Genomic DNA, 18,401 nt, shown 5'->3' on the forward strand with positions numbered 1-18,401 from the left:
TCACAACAAATCACTACTTCATTTATTCAACAAACATTTACTGAGTGTCTTCTTCGTGCCAGGCTACTATTAACAGAGTGCCTACTGTGTGCATGGGGTATTTTGCATATTTTCATCTTTAATTTTCTTAACAATCCTTCAACATAGGTATTACTAGCTCCATTTTGCAAACAAGAAAACTGAGGCTTTTAGACATTAAAATTGACCAGAGCCATCCAGCTAGCAGGTGACAGACCTAGAATTCAGATTCAGTCTCTTGGATTCCAAGGCCCGTGTTTGTTCCACTCTACCATGCTGCCTGTCATCCCCCAAATACCTCCCGCACAGTGTGGTCTGCCACTCCCCTCTGTAAGGTGACTGGCGCCAGGACAGAGATGCTTTCCACTTCTGCCTTCCTTGTTTTGAGGCCTTGGGTAAAGCTGTCATGTCCCCGCTGGCCCCCTACTGCCCTCTGCACTCTCCCTTGTCAATTCTCCCAGCTCTGTGCCTGGGCTCCTGATTCCATGTCCCATGAGGAACTTCCCACCTTTGAGGAGCAGTCTTGTCTGTTGGTTGGAGAGGAGAAGGACATCCAAGAAGAAGGCTCCCAACCAGGCCTTTAACCAAAGGATCCAGGAAGAAACAGAGCAGCCTTCCATGGCCCTGAGCTTTGTGGAGGGATGTCTACTCTTCCCTCCTGCCCCTTAGCTGGTTTCATCCTGGAGCAGGGTTTGTGGCCACCAGAAGTGCTGGCTCATTGCTCCTAAAGAAGGGCTCGCCTTTTCTAAGAAAAGCTCAATGATACTTGCCTTGTGCTACAGTTCTTCCTATAATGAAGATGTCCTATGCCAGACTCCATTCTCTCCAACTGCTAGTGACTCACTCCCATGACATCCCTTCCTCCTAATACCCAGAAGAGAGAGAAGCCCATTTTTCCATAGACCTTTAGACCAGCTTCCTCTCCCACTTAGGTCTTGTCATGAGGCCTCAAGCAGACCTCTGCCCTAACTACATCTCCAACCCACAGTCAAACATGACTTGGCACATACCCTATAATGAAGGCACATCTGTATAGTTGGCAGCATTGGTGGTTGGGGGAAGTTTGTAATTCTTAGAATCCAAATTCTGGTTCACAATTTGGGAGACATCTGAATTCAAGGGCTCAGCTTGAACCTGCTCTACTCCAGCTCCATCCCTGGGAGTCATGGGTTCCAGAGCCAGTTTCATGCTCTGAAGTCACAAACGTGTGACCGGATGGCAAGAGAAAAACTCAAACTTGGAATCTTTCACCCTTGCCTTTTCATATCTCACAGGGGTCTTCTCTCTACATGCACAGAATGTTCCCAAACCTTTCCAGAATTCCTCTGATCAATCCCTACCTCTTCCAGTCAGCTTCATCTCACTCTATTCCCAATCAACTTTCTCACTCCCCACTACAGGAAGTTGGCACCACAGCTCTCAAGCCTCTAGCCCAAAGCCTCAGCTTCTCACCCTACTCTGAGACCAGGAAGCTCCCACCTCGCAGGGGCAGGCTGCCACCACCCCATGTAGAGCCAGCAGCCAGCCCTTGAGAGTCTAGAGTCTGTCTCTGTCCTCAGCCCTCCATATATTCTAATCCAAATCCTTCCTCTCAAAGTGTGGTCCAGGAACCCGCAATAAAGGCAGCACCTGGAGCCTGTGAGAAATGCAGGTTCCCAGGCCCAGCCCAGAGTTAGAGTCTGCATTCGTCTGCACCTTAATGTGTAAGAAGCACTGCTCGAAACAGTCTGATCTGCTGAAAAGTCATCCCCTCCACCCTCCTCCTCAATAGAGGGGGTGGTTTGTGGAGCAAGGGCCAGTGAGGAAGCCTGGCCTCACAGCTGAGCCACAATTCAGACCTCCCTTTGACAGTGGAGAGAAATGCTGGGGATGATCTGGACACTCCCGAGAGAACCCAGAGAAGCCAGTGAAGCCTGGGACCCTCAGCAGAGAGGAACAGCCATGGCTGGGCTATGTGGGGAGATCCAAGCAGGGGTTTGGGGGCAAAGAGGACACCTGATGAGAAAGAGAGGCGCGCCCACCTTTGCACACAGCGGTGGGATGGTTCCTTCTGGGCTCCTACCATCATCTGCAGCCCCTGTCGGGCACCTACAGCCAAGAACAGCTCCTGTTGTGCAGCCTGGATCTGCCGGATGACGAGGCTTCTTCCCTCCCTCTTGCTGGCAAAGTCACCATCGCCCACCGGCTGCATTGCGGGTAGTGGGTGCTCAGGAAATGTTTGTTGAATTGAGAGGAAGCCACAGCTTGTGCGGAGTCTGGATAATTCACCAGACGTGGGCCTCAGTGGTGGGGGGAACAGAGACTAAGTAGGAAAGACGAGTCCTGATGTCGTACTTAGCTCGAGTTGCTGTTTCTCTGCCTCGAGTCCCTGCCTGAGACCTCCTCTGGCATGACACACTGCAGGGACGCGGTGGGAAGATGGCAGAAAACGACCCCAGGTGGCAGGCTCCCCCTCCCCCATTCAGGGTGCACTCAGGTCTGACCTGGGGGTGGGGGAGGAGGTCCCCGAAGGTGAGCTCCCCCACCCTGCGGTGGAGAGAGGCAGCCATCTGTCCCCTCTTCACCCCACCCTGCTTCAGAGATCCTCCCTTTCACAGAGGAGACCCGAGCTCTGCTCTTCTGTCCCCAGCTCCATCCCTGCCGGCTGTGGCCTCCCTTCCTCTGGGCCTCAGCCTCCTCTTCCCGAAAGGTAGCAGCCTGCCAGGTGGTTGTGAGATCCCCCATGGGTCATCCAGTGATTCTGGGACTGAGCGTCACATGGGTGCAAGGCCGGGGAAAGTGTAGGAAAGGGCCCCAGGCCTGGGCTAGCCATGCCAGCTGCTGAGGCTGGCAGCAGCTGAGGAGCTGGCAGTACCTGACGAGCCAGGAGCCAGCAGGTGGAGAGGGTGGCCAGGCCCCGAGGGGTGACGGGAGCTAGGTGAGCCGGCTGCTGAGTGCTTCCAAGCCTTGTCCTCTCGTCATGGCAGGGAGCCTGTGGCCTGGGCAGTAGTAGGCTTGGGACACAGCTCACCAGCCTCACAGACCAGGCGTGGCGTGGGCATGCACCAGGGGCCATACCTGCGGGTGAGAGCACACGTGTGCACGGGGGGCGCCTATGAGGGCAGGGGCTGGCTCCTGGCCTTCACGGTCTCACTCCCCTGGAAAGTTTGCCAAACTGCTCAGCCAGGCCGCCACAGCCACCAGCCACGAAACACCCATGGCGCAAAGACTCTGGACAGTGTCTCCCCTCCTGTCCCCAGCCTGGTCCCCTGCTCCCAAGAGCTTTGCTCAGCATCTTCCTGCAGGGCCAGGACCCCCTGTCCTGCTCCTCACACCTCCCGCACCCCTCGCCCTTTGGCTGCCTCCTCTAGGGGCCCTGCTCCGAGGTGTCAGGCCCTGCTGGGTCCCAGCCTTGCCAGGCCTGTCTTCTCTGGGTTCCAGGGGCCCTGCCTCTTTGGGGGGCCCAGAACAAGTCTGGGCTTTTGGCTCGGCCTGGGGCTCGGTCGACCCCAGGGGCTGCTCATGGCCCTCCAGCCGGGACACAGAGCTCTCCTGGGCCCCAGGCTTTGAACTGGGCACACAGGCGCTCTCCTGAGGCCCAGAGCTACTGGCGCCTCCTAGAGAGAGATCGAGGGGAACCAAGTCTGAATTTGGTGGAGAGCCCGGACTGGCTGGACTGGCTGGACTGGCTGGACTGGCTGCCAAATCTCCCGACTCCTCTTTCAGCCCCTCTGGTGATGCTGATGCTGCGGTGGGGGTGGTTCCCGGGGCACTGGTGGGTCCGCCCGGCTCCATCCTGCTCTGAGTCTGCTCCTGTTCCTTCTCATTCGGAGTCTTTCTGGTACTTTGGCTTCCCTGAAAACAAGAGGTTGGCTCTACTGGTTGGTGAATTTAGGGCTCACATCCCTAGCCCGCCCCATCCTATGTCCAAATACCCACCTCCTGGCTCTCTGGCTCCTCCCTGTCTTCCTTCATTTCCCACCTGCAGAAACACAGCACATGGCAGACCCCACTCCTAACCCACCGCACCTCACGTCACCTGCTCCATAGCAGGCAGCCCACGTTCCCCAGGGGGAAACGAGTGCCCAGGGGTCTCAGAGGAAGGTCAGAGCCACAACGAGGCTCCAGGATGTTTCCCTTCCAGCCTGACCTTCCCCCCCAAACCCAGCCATTTCCTCTGAACACTGCCCACTATAGCAGGTCCCCAGCTGCTGTTTATGGCCAAGCCTGCAGCACCTTGAGTTCTATGGGGACGATGGGCGTGTCCCGGCCTGTGCTGCCTGGGAAAGGCGTGCCTGACTTCCCCCGGGAAGGGAACTGCTGTAATTACCGCCGGCCTCCCAGGGCACCAGGCTCTTGCTGCAGCTGCCTTTGCCGATGGTCTCTCCCCACATCTCATTAACCTGCCACCAGGCAGCAGTCAGCCAAGAGGCAGAGGCCCTGGGGGCTGCAGCAGGCACCTGGGCCAGGCCGGCCTGACCTCCCAGAGGCAAGACAGGGCCAGGAAATCCAGGAGCCCAGAATCTCCCCCGATTTTGCTCCCTGTCTCATGTTACCTGCGGGCCCTGCCAGTCAGCCTCTCTGTCCCTCGAGCCTTGCTGCGTGTGGCCAGCGCCACCACGGGTCTGCCCTGTTGCCCACCCCGAGTAGCATTGCCTGCAAGAGATGGTACACATCAAGAGAGAAGGGGGTCATGGCAGCAGGGGGTCACCTGCTCCTGGGACCTGATCCTCCTCCTCTCTCAACTCACCTTTGCCATCAGGGGACAGTGGTGGAGGCTGTAGCTTTCGCTGGCTCCTGGGACCTAAGGGGGAAGAGGAAATTGGGAAAGTGTGGGATCACAAAAGAGCCAAAGCAGGAACATCAGCTCTTTCAGGACCAGGAAGTTAGTCCTTCTCTTGGTCCAGTTGTAAGTGTTCTGGTTCCCAGAAAGACGTCTGGCCTGGGTGCTGGGGTTGGGAGGGTGTGGTTAGGGCAGTGTCAGGGGAGCTGGGTCCCTGTGCTTGCTTTGCCAATCCTGGCTAAGTGACCAGCAGAGCAGCCTCTCCAGCCTTGACTTCCTCACATGTGAAATGAGGGACCAGAGATGCAGTGGAATTATCCCTATAATAGATAAGGAGCAGCTGCCACCTAGGAGGGTCCCACACCTAAAAAGAACCCCAGTGCTGACTTCCTAGTGAGCCTTCTCTCCAGACCTTCTGGGGTCAGAACCCAGGGCAGGGGTTGTGGGTTTAGGGGATGCGAAGGAAGGTCATGGTGCCTCCTCTGATAGGGAGGGGAGGAAGGAAGATGTTCTTTCATGCTTCTTTCCAGCTCTGAAAATAGGTGGTAGACCAAGAGACAAAGGACAGAGAGAAAGAGGGAACAAGGGCTGAAAAACTGCAGAAGGAGTGGGGGTGGTGGGGTTTCGGCTCACCCCTCGTGCTGCCCACCCTGGCCGGGCCCTCTTCCCGAGGCTTGCTGGAGCCCTGTCGCCTGCATTGCAGAGAGAAGGAGTCAGGCTGGCTGGTGGGGGAAGGACAGAGGCTGCAGAGCTGCTGGTGGGCCAGCCTCCCCTCCCCTCCCCCCCAGGCCCAGGCCTAAGGACAGAAGGGAGAGCGTGGGCCCAAGGAAGATGGGAAGCCCAGCGCCTGCACAGAGCCAGTAGCCCCAGGCACAACCGGAGGACCAGGCAGATCCTCACACCCTGGGGAGGGGCCCAGCCGCCCTGCAAGAGGCGCCCACAGTTAGCCTGCCACAGCCCCACAGCATGTCAACCCAGCAGCTGCCGGGCCCTGCCACCCACGTGGGCTTGGCCTTGTCCAGGTCCCACGGGCGGCGCCAGTCACCCTGTGAGTCTCTGTGCCGTGCCAGGCGGGCCTGGTCGATCTGCTCCCGCTCTTGCTTCCACTGGACATAGTCCCAGCCCACCTCCAGGGGGCCCCCCAGTGCCTGGCGGGGAGCTGGGCCTGGGACCAGGGCTGGACTCCGGGGCTCCCGGACAGCCTGCAGGGACAAGACATTAAGCACCATGGGGTGGAAGCAGAAACAGCCCTGGGTTTGGGATGGGGATCCAGAGAGTCTGCTAACCCCTTCCTCTCTGAAGGTTTTGACGTCCCCACCCCAAAATTAGATCCATTCCATGTAGGTTAAATCCTGTTTGCCATAGGCATGGTTTCCATCCAGGGTTAGCTGTGTCTCTGGGGCAAGATGACCTCTCCATTGGTCATTTCCTCATCTGTGAAATGGGGATAATGATAGTGCTATCCAGGGGGTTGCTGGAGTGTGTGGTCAGGCCCAGGGTGGAGGGACACACAGCTGCTGGGAGCAAGAACCAAGGCTAGGGACTGCTGCCATCTAGAGGTCACACCTGGCACAAGGCCAGTCTCACACCCTGGACCCACCTCCTGACCCCACCAGCTTGCCACCAGAGGTCCAGGCAGGGTTAGGGGCTGGGACACGTCTCTCACTTACACTGTCTCTCACTGCATGACCCACCAGACGTGGAGACTGGTCAGAGAAGGGAAGAAGGAGTGGGAATTCTTGCAGGTGCTGCCTGGGCCACATCCCCACAGATAGGGACATATTCGATTCAGCTTCCATGCCTCCCCCAAGTGGGGACCACCACATTCATGTCCCCATCCCTGGAGGTACCTTCCATGCAGAATCTGAGCTGATGGCCGTCGGCATGGAGGGGCTCCGGCCCAAGCCCCCTCCAAGTGACCCTTCTGCTCCCTGGTTCCGTGCTCTGGTGGGCTTCTCACTTACTATACGCTTGGCCTGGGGGAGATGAGGATGGGCAGCGTAGCACAGGCAGGGAAGAAGAGGAGGCTTCCTGGCTCATAGGCTTCCCCTACCCACCCTGCTCACCTCGGCTTTGTTTTCCATGGTCACGGCCAGATCCACCCGCTCCCCCAAACAGAAGGTGCCAGTGTGGGCCTCTGCCTGCTCATCCTCAAGAATCTCACTGGCTGCTCCAGGTCCAAGGGCACTCCTTGCCCAGTTCCGGCTGACCACCCGCTTCCCCTGCAGAATGAGGTGCCATGCCGTGAGGCCACATGGGCAGCACTGGGCAGAAGTTGGGGGTTGGGCCCTTTGGGTGCTTCCCCAGGCTGGGTTCCAGCCCTGTCCCTCCCTGGAATGCCCACTGAGGAGCTGCCTCTGCGAGGCGTTCACATACCAGTGGCATTAGGTTATCCAGGCCTGGGGCCACCCAGGGGCCCAGGACGCCACAGTGGCCCATCTCTGAGCTGGGAAATCCAAAGCACTCAGACAACGAGGCTCTGTTCTCAGACGCTGTTCCTGGCATTCAGCCCAACGTCTCTGTGCCCGGGGACTTGGGGTTTAGGGGCAGCCTGTGCATGGGACACAGGTGCAGAGCTCTGGGGCTGGAAGAGGGCATGGTCACTTTCCAGCTGTGACTCTCTGGGGTGGGGGCCAGCAGTGGGCCTGGGCTGCATGAGGTTGGGATCTGGTAGGTATGCCCCTGAAGAGAAGTGGGAGAAGCGGAGGAGCAGGGGTGGCTGTGCTCCCCCGGCACAAGCTGGGCCGCCACCTCCCTGCCACCCCACCCTGCCTCCCCAGTGGGTCTTCCTCTAGGAACCTGGCTGACGGTGACAGTGAGGCCGTGAGGACGAAGGAGCTCCGGCGTGGTCACAGCCATCCCCCCCTGCTCTGCCTGCCGTCGGTCTTCCTGGATCTCCTGTGGGAGGGCCCCGGGGTCAGCACAGGCCACGGCCCCCCAGAGGCACAGATACACAGACGCCGACAGGCCTACACAGAGAGACACCAGTGGGACACCAGGGGGCAGACGCACCATATCACAGAATCCCCAAGACCCTCGCAGAGCCTCTGAGATGGAACACACCCACCCTCACCCCGGTCCCAGACCCAAGCCTGCAGGGAGAGACCACCATGCTGGAGTCTGCAGGTCAGCCCAGGAGTGCCAGCCCAGTCAGTCCTCCCGCCCGGCACAGCCCACTCACCTGGTACCTGCGCAATAGAGCCTGGTTCTTCTTTCGAAGGGCGACTATCCTCCGGTCCAGCTCTGCATCCTTCTCCTCCTGTCTGCTCATCGGGGACTCAGCCCCGTGAGGCCCCTGCAGAGGGCAGGGGGCCCGAGCTCCTGACTGCTGGGCCCATCCCTTACCAGTTCCTCAACTTTTACATCCGCCCATTCTACCATATTCTTACCACCCAAGGAACAGACCTAGACCCAGAGCAAGGGTCGCACGGGCAGTCGGCCCATGGAAGGCCATAAGCCCCCACCCTGCTAGGCCTGCCTGCCATCTCTCTGGGTCCTCTCCGGGGGCTCAGGTCAGAGCCTCATACCCAGGCCCGTGGCTCCCAGCAGTGGCTGCCCCTCCCCCCGGCTCTCCAGGGAGCTCAGCTGCGGAGCGGAGCCTGGAATGGGAGTTATAAATGGCTCTGGCAGCGGAACCTGCCGTGACTGGGAAGTTGCCAGGGGATTCAGGAGGTCGAGGGGGGAGCTGTTGGGCTCCCAGGCCGAGAACCACAGTGAAAAGAGAGGCCCTTGCTCTGTCCTGGGCTCCCAGGCCATGGACCCCACTTCTCAGGCCTGCGCCCAGTCTGTGGGAAAGAGCTGCTCCCACAGGCCCAGCCTTTCCAGGCCGAGAGCTGCCGGCAAGAGTCAGCTCTGTGGGTGGGCCCCGCCGGGGAGCCCCCTGGGCACACTGTGATCCCCGGGTCCCTCCTTGTCTGGCTGCATGGGCTCCGTCGTGGTCCACACCCCTGCCCAGCGCCCCCCGCTCCCGCCTAGGCACAGCCCTCTTCCTCCCGGGCCCGGCTGTCCCCAGCTGCCCTCACAGTGTGGCCGCCTGGCGTCCCAGCCCCAAGAAGCCCCCCGCCAAAGGCATGGTGCCACTCACAGCTGAGTGCATGGCAACGGCGGGCACGGAGAGAATTCCAGAGCAGTCCTGGGGGGAGCTAGAGCGGGAGGGAAGCTGGAGGCACCGGAGCCGGGCCTCCCTCCGCCGGCCTCTCCCTGCCGGCTTCGCCGCTCAGCACACGAGATCATGTTGTGATTACAAAAGACTCCTCTGGGCTCCCAGCCAGGAACGCCGCGGCCACCGCCCCCACCATCCACTCTCAGAGGGCGAGGACCAGGGCACCGGCAGCCAGCTGGCCCTGCCCAGCACCTCTCCCTGCCCTGCCCCAGTGTCCCCAGACAGACTGGCGGGGACTTCTGCCTGGCGGGGCGAGTGCACGCAGGGGGCCTTATGCTCCAGTAGGACCCCAGCCTGGGCCTGCCTGCAGACAGATGGGCAGCCAAGTAGGCCTCCGTCCCTCCCATTAGTAGAGAGAGGCCTATAGTCCAGCCCATTGCCCTGCCTGGTCCGAGGGCCTCCACTCAAATGAGCGTCCCCTGGCCCTTCACTCTCCTCACCAGTTCTGGTTTAAGTAATTCGAAGGGCTCAAGGAGTTCACCTCCCCTAGGCCATCAAGTACTACCGCATACCTAAAATAACACCATTAGTCATTCATTCCTTTGGGTTCAGCGTTGCCCTGTACTTTCAAGTACAGATGCTCCTGGGACGCGCAACTGTCCAGGTCACCCCTTGGTGTGGGGCGCCTCCCTCAGGGCCCACGCCGCCACAGCTCAGGCCTGGCCAACAGCCTTCTCCCTCGGCTCCTACCTCGGAGCCCTTCCTGGCCTTGCTCTCCAGGGCTGGCCCTCTCAGCCTCTCTGACCCTGAGACTGGAAGCAGCCTCTTCTGGGGAAGTCTCTCCCCAGATCTTGCCGGTACACCCGAGGCTGCTGTCTCTGCCCTGGACAGCAGCTTGCCTGGCAATCTCACCCCTAGGGCCTCCAGGACCAGGAGTTTCGGGGTGCCAGGAGGAGGGGTGGTCTCTGTATCAGGAGCACCTGGGGTCTGGTTCTGTAGTAACAGGTCCCCGACCTCCAGGCCCTGAAGGACAGGTCAGAGGTTCCTGCATTCCCCCTCAGTCCTGACTGACTGGGGCCTATTTCCCTAATCCCATGGATGCCTTGTCCCCTCCTGTCTCCAAGGCAGAAAGCCCTGCTGCCCTCTCCTTCCTACCGAGACCAGCCCAGGCAGCCAGAGATCCAACCTCTGCTCCCCTTGAACCACCCCTTCCTATCTGCCCTCCCCTCCCCACCACACTGAGCCTCTTTCCAGGCCAGGCCTTGGAGCAGCACCGCTGACCTGGCAGCCACTCTCCGCCACCTTAGAGTTCCCATCCTGCTTGGAAATGCCACTGCGCTCTCTCTTCCTTTCATGCCGGATGTTCCCACTGAGTCAGACTCGTCTACATTCCCAGCTACAGTGACGCACCCAGGCTATACACACACACACACACACACACACACACACACACACACTTCTACCCTTTCCACGTGCTGCCTACTGAGTTCCAGTCTAGTCTCTGACAGCCAGAGCAGGGCCCTGGTGGGGTGGTAGTTGGGCCTCCTGTTACCTTCCCATGCCCCGTGGTTGGAGCTGGAAGGCCCTCAGAGTACCAGCCTGGGAGTGAGGGATGCAGCTGAGACCTAATGATCTCCATGATCTTTGGAACCCAGGTCTGGGGAGGAGGAATGGAGATAGAGGAGACAAGGTCTGCTTTCCCCATTGTGCCTGTTCCCAGCCAGGGTGGGGGCCAGACAGCAGCGAGGAGCAGCAGGCTGGGTAGAAATCCAGCCATCATACAGGATGGGTGACCCAGATCTCTGGAAGGGCCTGCAGGAAAAGACTCCCCTAACCTCGTGGCAAAGGCCTCTACATCTAGCGGGCTGAAGACCCATGTGATGAGGACAGACCAATAGTCAGACAGCCCCACGGCTGCAGGCCATGTGCTTCCCAAGTGTTACTCACACAATGTCATCCTCAGAGCAGCCCCCACATTCTCCTATTTTGTCCAGAGTCTGTGGTGTGCCTGTCTGCTCCCTACTGGGGAGAGGCTCTCTAAGGGCAGGAGTGGTGTACTGAGGGCCTCTAAATCCCCAGGGCCTGGCAAGTGCCCCTGAAAACTACAATGCCTTCCTGGGGGCTTGCAGAATGAATGAGTAACTCACATGAGTGAGTAACCCACGTTGTCCTGTGCATGGCCCTGGGTACCTGTGCATCGACTGGGGCTGCTGTTCCCTCCACCCAGAATACTCGCACCTGAGGGAGGAGGTGGTCGGTAATGTCCACCGTGAATTTCCTTTCCCTGTCTGGAGAAGTCAGGGCGTGACCAGCAGAATGGTCCCTGGTGCAGGGGATGGGAACCATGCCGCTATTAGTCTGTGTCACCACTAGGGGGCAGCAGGGCTTCAAAAAGCCTGGTTGGAGGTGGGGGGTGGCTCTTCACCCACTTCTGCTGCCAGCTCCTCTCAGCAAGTCTGAATCAACCCCACCTCCCAACTTCATCGAACTAGAGAAGCCACACAGGTTGTAGAAGCCCCATCTTATTGGTGATGAGACCAGAGAGGTAGCACCCACTACCTGGGCTGCTCAGCCTGTTTGTGGCTCAGAAAAAAACAGCAGGTAGACATCTGCCTCCTGCCCATTGCTCTTCCTGGCTGCTACAACAACACTGTTTCTGTTGACACTTCATGCTGTGCCCTCCCTTTCTCTGCCCAGGAATAGGCCCATTGTCCCAATACCTCAACCACAGGTCTGGGTCATGTCTCTTCTGTGGCTGGTTCACCACCCTCTCAGGCAGCCTGCCAACTGGGCCCATAGCCATAACTACCCACCTCCAGCACCTTCTTGGATCAAGAACCTGCTGTTATGATTCCTATCGACTAGAGATTTAGTTTAGGCCTCTCAGCTCAGGCCAGGCCTGGCCCTGGGTGAGGAGGACTCAGAGTGTGTGATGTAGGGGCAGACGGATGAGCTCTTTTCAGCCTGCAGCTGCCAGGGACAGACTGGGCCCTACGGCTCCAAGAACACACATGCCAGAGCGGTTGTTGTTGTCGTTTTTAGTTGCCCAGTCGTGTCCGATTCTTTGTGACCCTATGAACTGCAGTACACTAGGCTTCCCTGTCCTTCACCATCTCCTGGAGTTTGCCCAAATTCATGTCCATTGAGTCGGTGATGTCATCCAACCATCTCATCCTCTGTCACCCCCTTCTCCTCCTGCCTTCAATCTTTCCCAGCATCAGGGTCCTCTCCAATGAGTTGGCTCTTCTCATCAGGTGGCCAAAGTATTGGAGCTTCAGCTTCAGCATCAGTCCTTCCAATGAATATTCAGGGTTGATTTCCTACAGGATTGACTGGTTTGATCTCCTTGCTATCCAAGGGATCTCGAGAGTCTTCTACAACATCTCAGTTCTAAAGCATCAATTCTTCGGTGCTCAGCTTTCTTTATGGTCCAATTCTCATATCCATATACAACTACTGGAAAAATTATAGCTTTGACTAGATGGCCCTTTGTCAGCAAAGTAATGTCTCTGCTTTTTAACATGCTGTCTAGGTTTGTCATAACTTTTCTTCCAAGGAGCAAGTGTCCCTTAATTTCATGGCTGAAGTCACTGTCCGCAGTGATTTTGGAGCCCAAGGAAATAAAGTCTGTCATTATTTGCATTTTCCCCCCATCTATTTGCTATGAAATGATGGGAACGGATGCCATGGTCTTAGGTTTTTGAATGTTGAGTTTGAAGCCAGCTTTTTCACTCTCCTCTTTCACCCTCTTCTAAAGGCTCTTTAGTTCCTCTTCGCTTTCTACCATAAGGGTGGTGTCATCTGCATATCTGAGATTATTGATATCTCTCCCAGCAATCTTGGTGCCAGAGCAGGGTGGAGCAGAAGTCCTTTGAAGCAGCGGGTGGCAGAAAGATGGTCCAGGGACCCCTCTTCCAGTCTGCTCTCCAGGGCGCACCCTGGGCTGGGGTATCCTGAGCTTTCCAGCTCCAGACTAGTAGTGGGAGAAGAGCTCTGATATGGACTGAACTCCTGATCTACTTCACTCAGCCCCTTCAGCACAGGGGAACAAAAAGTGAAGATCCAGGCTCCACCTCAGAGGCGTTTGAGGATACCAGGTCACCTTAGCCTGAAGCTAGGGTGACATGGGACCCAGACCAACTGAGGAGTTTTCCAGAAGATAAGCTTCCAGGGGAAGAGCAAGACTCAGCAAGGGGCTGGCGGTGAGAATGTTGCACGAATGCAGCCTGAGAAGCAGTAGTGGCCTCTTGCCAGTGAGGGAACATCAGCTTAGGAGGGTGCAGTCCTAAACGGGAGGTCACTGGGGGGCAGACCAAGGGGGCAGAGGAGTCCCAGGGGCTCACTGAAGGTTTCACAGCAGGGGCCAAAGAGGCCATGCAGTGGTTTAGGAAGCCAGGGAGGAGGCCGAGTCCAGATCCTGGAGGGAGGGGTCTGCACCAGGCAGGGCAGGGGACTCTACAGGCAAGAGTGAGCACAAGCAACTCACAACATCAGAGTGTAGCGGGGGCGCACGGGTGCGTGCGTTCAGTGACAGATGGGGCAGGGCAGCCAAGACAGTATCAAGGACTGAAGCCTGGGGCCCTCACGGATGCGGGGATGCCTGGGTGCTCCTTCCTCCCGACAGGCAGAGAGGCTGGAAGGCTGGTTTGGGACGGACAGGCTCTCCCCACCTTGACACTTACCACGGAGGGCTGGCTCTCAGGGGGGTGAGATGTGGGGTGGGTTCATATACTCCAGGGATGGGGAAAAGATCTGGCACAGTTCTGAGAGCAGGTCACCAGTCCCACTGAGAAGATGAAAGGGCCTGTGGAATGGTGGGGTGTGGCATGGGTGGTGTCAGCCAGCTTAGAGGCTTCAAGGCGTGAGAGGTGAGAGAGAATGTGCTGACATGCCTAGAACACCAGTCACCATGGGAAAGAATCAGCAGAATCACCCTGGGGGTGGGAGAGCAGTAGGGTGACCTGTTGTCAGGTTTGCCTAGAATGGAACCCAACTCAGCACGAAAAGTCCTGTGTCTAGAGCTGCCTCGGTCCTAGGTGAGCCTGGCTGTTTGGTCACTTTCTGGGGCAGGAGGCTGCGGCAAGTGGCTGGAGCAGGGAGGGAACCTCTCAGGAGCCTGTGAGTGAAATATTCTGAGTGAAGCTGGAGGCCAAAGGTAGAGATGTGTCCTGAAGGAAGATCCCAGTGTAAGGCAAGGGGAAGAACAGTGAGGCCAGGAAGACAAATGGGTCATCAGTGCTGATACTACCGATCACCACAATAACACCTTGCACTTACACCCAACACTGCCAAAGCCCTCACACATACCCCGTGTCATTTGATCTCATCAGGCTTTGAAATCTGTGAATTAGTCAGGGCTGATGTTTTTCACTTTTTGGAGATCAGGGTCAGTGATCTGCCCAGAGGTCTCTGTAGTGAGGTGGAGGTCTCCCACCAAACCTGCCTGGTCCCCATGGCAATCTCTCCAGCCCAAGCCAGAGCAAGCCACCTGTGCCCTTCTGCCATGGGAAACCTGTCTAGCCCCTCTCCCCAAACCCTGCAAATGTGTCTGGCTCTCCTGTCTCCCTCCCCACCCTATAGGACAGTCCAGGAGCAGAGGCCTTGCTGGCTCTGCTGAAAGGGATTAGGGGGTCACAGAAAGGGCCAATATCCTGCCTTTTGGCCTTCACTGTCCATCCACATGCTCCCTAGGACCGCCACCGTTGGCCTCTCAGCCTCTCCTCTCCCTGAGCCTGGAAATGTCTCTTCTTGTCCCCTGAGTGCCTTTATTCTCCACTTGGTGCCCTTCTGGCAGGGAAGGGCCACCTCTCTCTGCCAGGCAATAAACTCAAGCACTTGGTGGGCGCTTAGTATCTGTTGACTAAAAAGACACACAATGTAAGAGTTGCAAGTTAAGTTTTATTTGGGGCAAAACGAAGGCTGCAGCCCCGGAGACAGCACCTCAGATAGCTCTGAGAAACTGTTCCAAAGAGGAAGTGGGGGAAGGTCAGTATATATGATTTTGGTGACGGTGGAAAAGTGAAAGTGTTAGTTGCTCAGTCGTGTCCAACTCTTTGCGACCCCCTGGACTGTAGCCCGCCAGGCTCCTCTGTCCACGGAATTCTCCAAGCAAGACTACTGGAGTGAGTTGCCATGTCCTTCAGGGGATCTTCCTGAAACAGGAATCGAACCTGGGTCTCCTACATTGCAGGCAGCTTCTTTACCATCTGAGCCACAAAAGGCTTTCTTTTGTGTTTAGTGCAGTTAAGCACTTACTCTACAAAAGGTTTTCTGATAGTCATGAGAAGCTGATGTCACCATGAAGGGATTTAGTGATTTTCTAGATATGAGGAGATGCAAGGATTGGGATCTGGACATCAGTTCCTGCAAATATCTAACTATGTAAAGACCTGTTCCATCAGTTTCCCTGGAGCACAGAATGCCTCAGTCTCCACCCTGAATCCCTCTCAGGGGCTGTTGAAGGTCGGCAGCTGCACAGGGTTCAATCTCCTCCACAGAGCAGATGGCGAATGCCCTTGCTATTGTTGTTCAGTCACTGGCAAATGCTCTTGGCTAGTGCCAGTTTGTAGCTGACCTATCTGTAGTGCACAGTGCCAGAGGGTGGGGGGACTCACAGTGGTCTAGGCTCTGCTTACCCACAACATCTTAGGACTGGGTAGGGGGATCCCATGAACATCGTGCATGCTCAGTTCCTCAGTCGTGTCCTACTCTTTGTGACTCTATGGACTGTAGCCCGCCAGGCTCCTCTGCCCATGGGATTCTCCAGGCAAGAATACTGGAGTGGGTCGCCACGCCCTCCTCCAGGAGATCTTCCCAACCCAGCCATCGAACCCATGTCTCTTACATCTCCTGCACTGACAGGAAAGTTCTTTACTCCTAGCACCACCTGGGAAGCCCCACATCACGCTCTGCTGTCAACTGACTACAGTGTGCCCACTACTGCTATGGGCACTCTCCTCGCTTCCCAAAGGCCTGCACGCCACCTGTCTGAGGACCCACTCAGACAATCCTCACTTCTCTGTCCGCCCCGTCAAGATGGGTGTCCCTCCTTGGCCCAAGACCTCAGTACTGCCTACTGCCTACCTGCCTGTCATGACCCAGACCCTGACTCCAGAGACACAGGGAACCGGGGTACTGAGCCCAGAGCCACTCCTGCCCTCCTCAGCCCTGCAGCCCCCTCTCCCCTTTGGAGTCCATGAAGTCATAGGCCTCTTTTTGCAACTTACAGCTAAAGGGAGGTGACAGTTCATGTCATCAGGACGGTTCCTGAAAGAGGGGGCTGGAAGGGCTGGGGAGGGCAGGGTGTGGTGGCCGTGGGTGGTGCCATTCAGGCAGCCCCGGCTGCAGGGTGTGAGCATTCCAGGCCCCTGCCTTTGTGAACCTCTGCCGGCCCTCCAAGCCCTGGCTCCCTGAAGGCTCACAGCAAATGTGTGCATGATGGATAAATAGCTCCCCACCCAGTCATAAACCAAAGTCCTTTGTCCACAGTGTTACCAAAGCAGGCTGGAATTATTCAGAAGAGCATTCCTGAAAAGAGAGAAAACATAATCTGGAAAAGGGGCCCAGTCTCTAGACTCAGATGGTCCCCAACTGGGACCAACTACACACTGGCTAGGTGACTTCAGGCCAATGTCTTAACTTCTCTGAATCCTGGCTTTTTCTAATCTAGAAGAGAAAAGAAGATAATAACACGTATCCCCAAGACCTGATGTGAGATAATTGGTATTTTAAAAGAAGCTGACACACAAAATACTTTCCATTCCTGCCCACCATGGAAATAAAGGAGAATCACTATTTTCCGCCTCTCCATTTTTCAAATTGTGTTCTGATGTGGTTATGTTGCTTCTGTTTTTACGGCTCTGATGGAAGCCAAAATGATATACTGGAAACAGCACAAATTGTACAGTTTAATAAGTTTACTCCATGAAAACATCACCACAATCAAGATAATGAACACATCCCTAAAACGCAAAACTGTCCTGTGTCCCTTCCTAACGGCTCCCTCCAGCCCCTCCCCTTCCTACCATGTTTTCCCTAAGCAACCACTGATCTGCTATCATTATCAGTTAGTTCACATTTTCTAGAATTTTACACCATTTTAGAATTCTATAGACAATTATATAGTGTGGATGCTTTATGTCTTACCTTCTTCACCAGCAGTGATTTTGAGGTTCCGCCATGTTCTCCTGTGTATCAACAGTTCATTCCTTTTTACTCTGGTGCTCCGTGGAGTTCAGGGACTTCCCTGGTGGCTCAGATGGTAGAGCGTCTGCCTGCAATGTGGAAGACCCGGGTTTGATCCCTGGGTCGGGAAGGTCCCCTGGAGAAGGAAATGGCAACGCACTTCAGTACTCTTGCCTGGAAAAGTCCATGGGCGGAGGAACGTGGCAGGCTACAGTCCATGGGGTTGCAAAGAGTCAGACATGGCTGAGCAACTTCACTTTCTTTCGCTTTCCATGGAGTTCAAGTACCATGACCCATTTATTCATTCACGTGTTGATGGATGTTTGAGAAGTTCTGCCATTTTAATTATTCCAAACAAAGTTACTATGAACATTCAAGTATAAACTTTAGTGAGGCCCAGGTTTTCCCTTCTCACTTTTGTTAATATTTACTTATTTTTTTGGCTGCATCAGGTCTCAGCTACAGTACTCAGGATACTTGGGTCATATGGAATCTTTCACTATGGCATGTGAGATCTTAGTGTTCTGATCAGGGATCAAACCTGTGTCCCCTGCATTGAAAAGTGGATACTTAACCCCTGAACCACCAGGGGAGTCCTAGGTTACTTTTTAAAAATGAATTTAATGCAGTTAAATTCAGTGCATCCAGTTTAGTCAGGCTTTTTCCAGGCCAACCTGGAGACAGCAACTGCTTTAACCTCTCTGCTTCCTCCTGTGTATTCTAGATTTCACATGATCATTGTTTTCCTGGATTGAAACAGGGCCTGACAGAACCCCTTGGCCTGGCTGAGAGTGGGAGTGTCAGTTGGCCTGTTCCATCCAGCACGGGTGAGCCCAAGGGTAGGCAGCCTGAACTTACGTCAGCCGAGGAGCTGCCTTTCTGGGAGAGATCCTCCTGCTCCTTTCTCTAGGAAAAAAAAAAAAAGCTTAAATTTGTAAAAAAAGAGAGAAAAATAAGCACAAAATATAAACCACAGAAATCAAGACCAGTTATAACCCAACAGTAACTACCTAAAACAGATTCAAGTGATGGGTGTGCATTGATGAACATAAAGATTGCTTCCAGGACTATAGAGTGGATACTTTTCCCTCATGAATTAAGCTTTTAAATTATCAGCTGTATTGACTTAGTGGCTTCCCAGGTGAAAGTGGTAAAGAATCCACCTGCCAATGCAGGAAATTCAGGACACGAAGGTTCCATCCCTGAGTCAGGAAGATCCCCAGAAGGAGAAAATAGCAACCCACCCCAGTATTCTTGCCTGGGAAATCCCATGGACAGAGAAACCTGGCAGGCTACACAATCCAGGGATTGCAAAGAGTTGGACATGACTAAGCA

The 18,401-nt window shown here is 56.0% G+C and overlaps 1 protein-coding gene across 2 annotated transcripts; it reads right to left on the reverse strand.

Moving 5' to 3' along the window:
- On the reverse strand, positions 1–9,002 carry CCDC9B (coiled-coil domain containing 9B). 2 transcript variants are annotated; one of them, XM_020872364.2, is made up of 11 exons: positions 8,865–9,002; positions 7,962–8,075; positions 7,580–7,678; positions 6,847–7,002; positions 6,631–6,756; positions 5,783–5,982; positions 5,414–5,472; positions 4,748–4,801; positions 4,554–4,653; positions 3,937–3,979; positions 1–3,852 (listed from the first exon to the last, which is right to left on the reverse strand). In XM_020872364.2, the coding sequence occupies exons 1-11, from the start codon at positions 8,874–8,876 to the stop codon at positions 3,286–3,288; spliced, it is 1,530 nt and encodes a 509-aa protein (XP_020728023.2). In that variant the 5' UTR covers positions 8,877–9,002; the 3' UTR covers positions 1–3,285. The 2 variants fall into 2 exon arrangements, with proteins under 2 accessions (XP_020728023.2, XP_020728026.2); XM_020872367.2 differs by lacking the exons at positions 7,580–7,678; positions 7,962–8,075; positions 8,865–9,002 and adding an exon at positions 7,157–7,258.
- Positions 9,003–18,401: the final 9,399 nt, after the last annotated feature.

The sequence above is a fragment of the Odocoileus virginianus genome, chromosome 6 (assembly GCF_023699985.2).
Source record: "Odocoileus virginianus isolate 20LAN1187 ecotype Illinois chromosome 6, Ovbor_1.2, whole genome shotgun sequence".
In the NCBI taxonomy this organism is placed as follows: Eukaryota; Metazoa; Chordata; class Mammalia; order Artiodactyla; family Cervidae; genus Odocoileus; species Odocoileus virginianus.

What these genes read in the sequence shown, in the direction of transcription:
- CCDC9B (XM_020872364.2), bottom strand. An exon ending in CTCTATTGCGCAGGTACCAG is followed by an intron (nt 7,679 to 7,961) that starts GTGAGTGGGCTG and finishes GCCCTCCCACAG; the next exon opens with GAGATCCAGGAAGACCGACG. An exon ending in ACTGTCCCCTGATGGCAAAG is followed by an intron (nt 4,654 to 4,747) that starts GTGAGTTGAGAG and finishes CATCTCTTGCAG; the next exon opens with GCAATGCTACTCGGGGTGGG.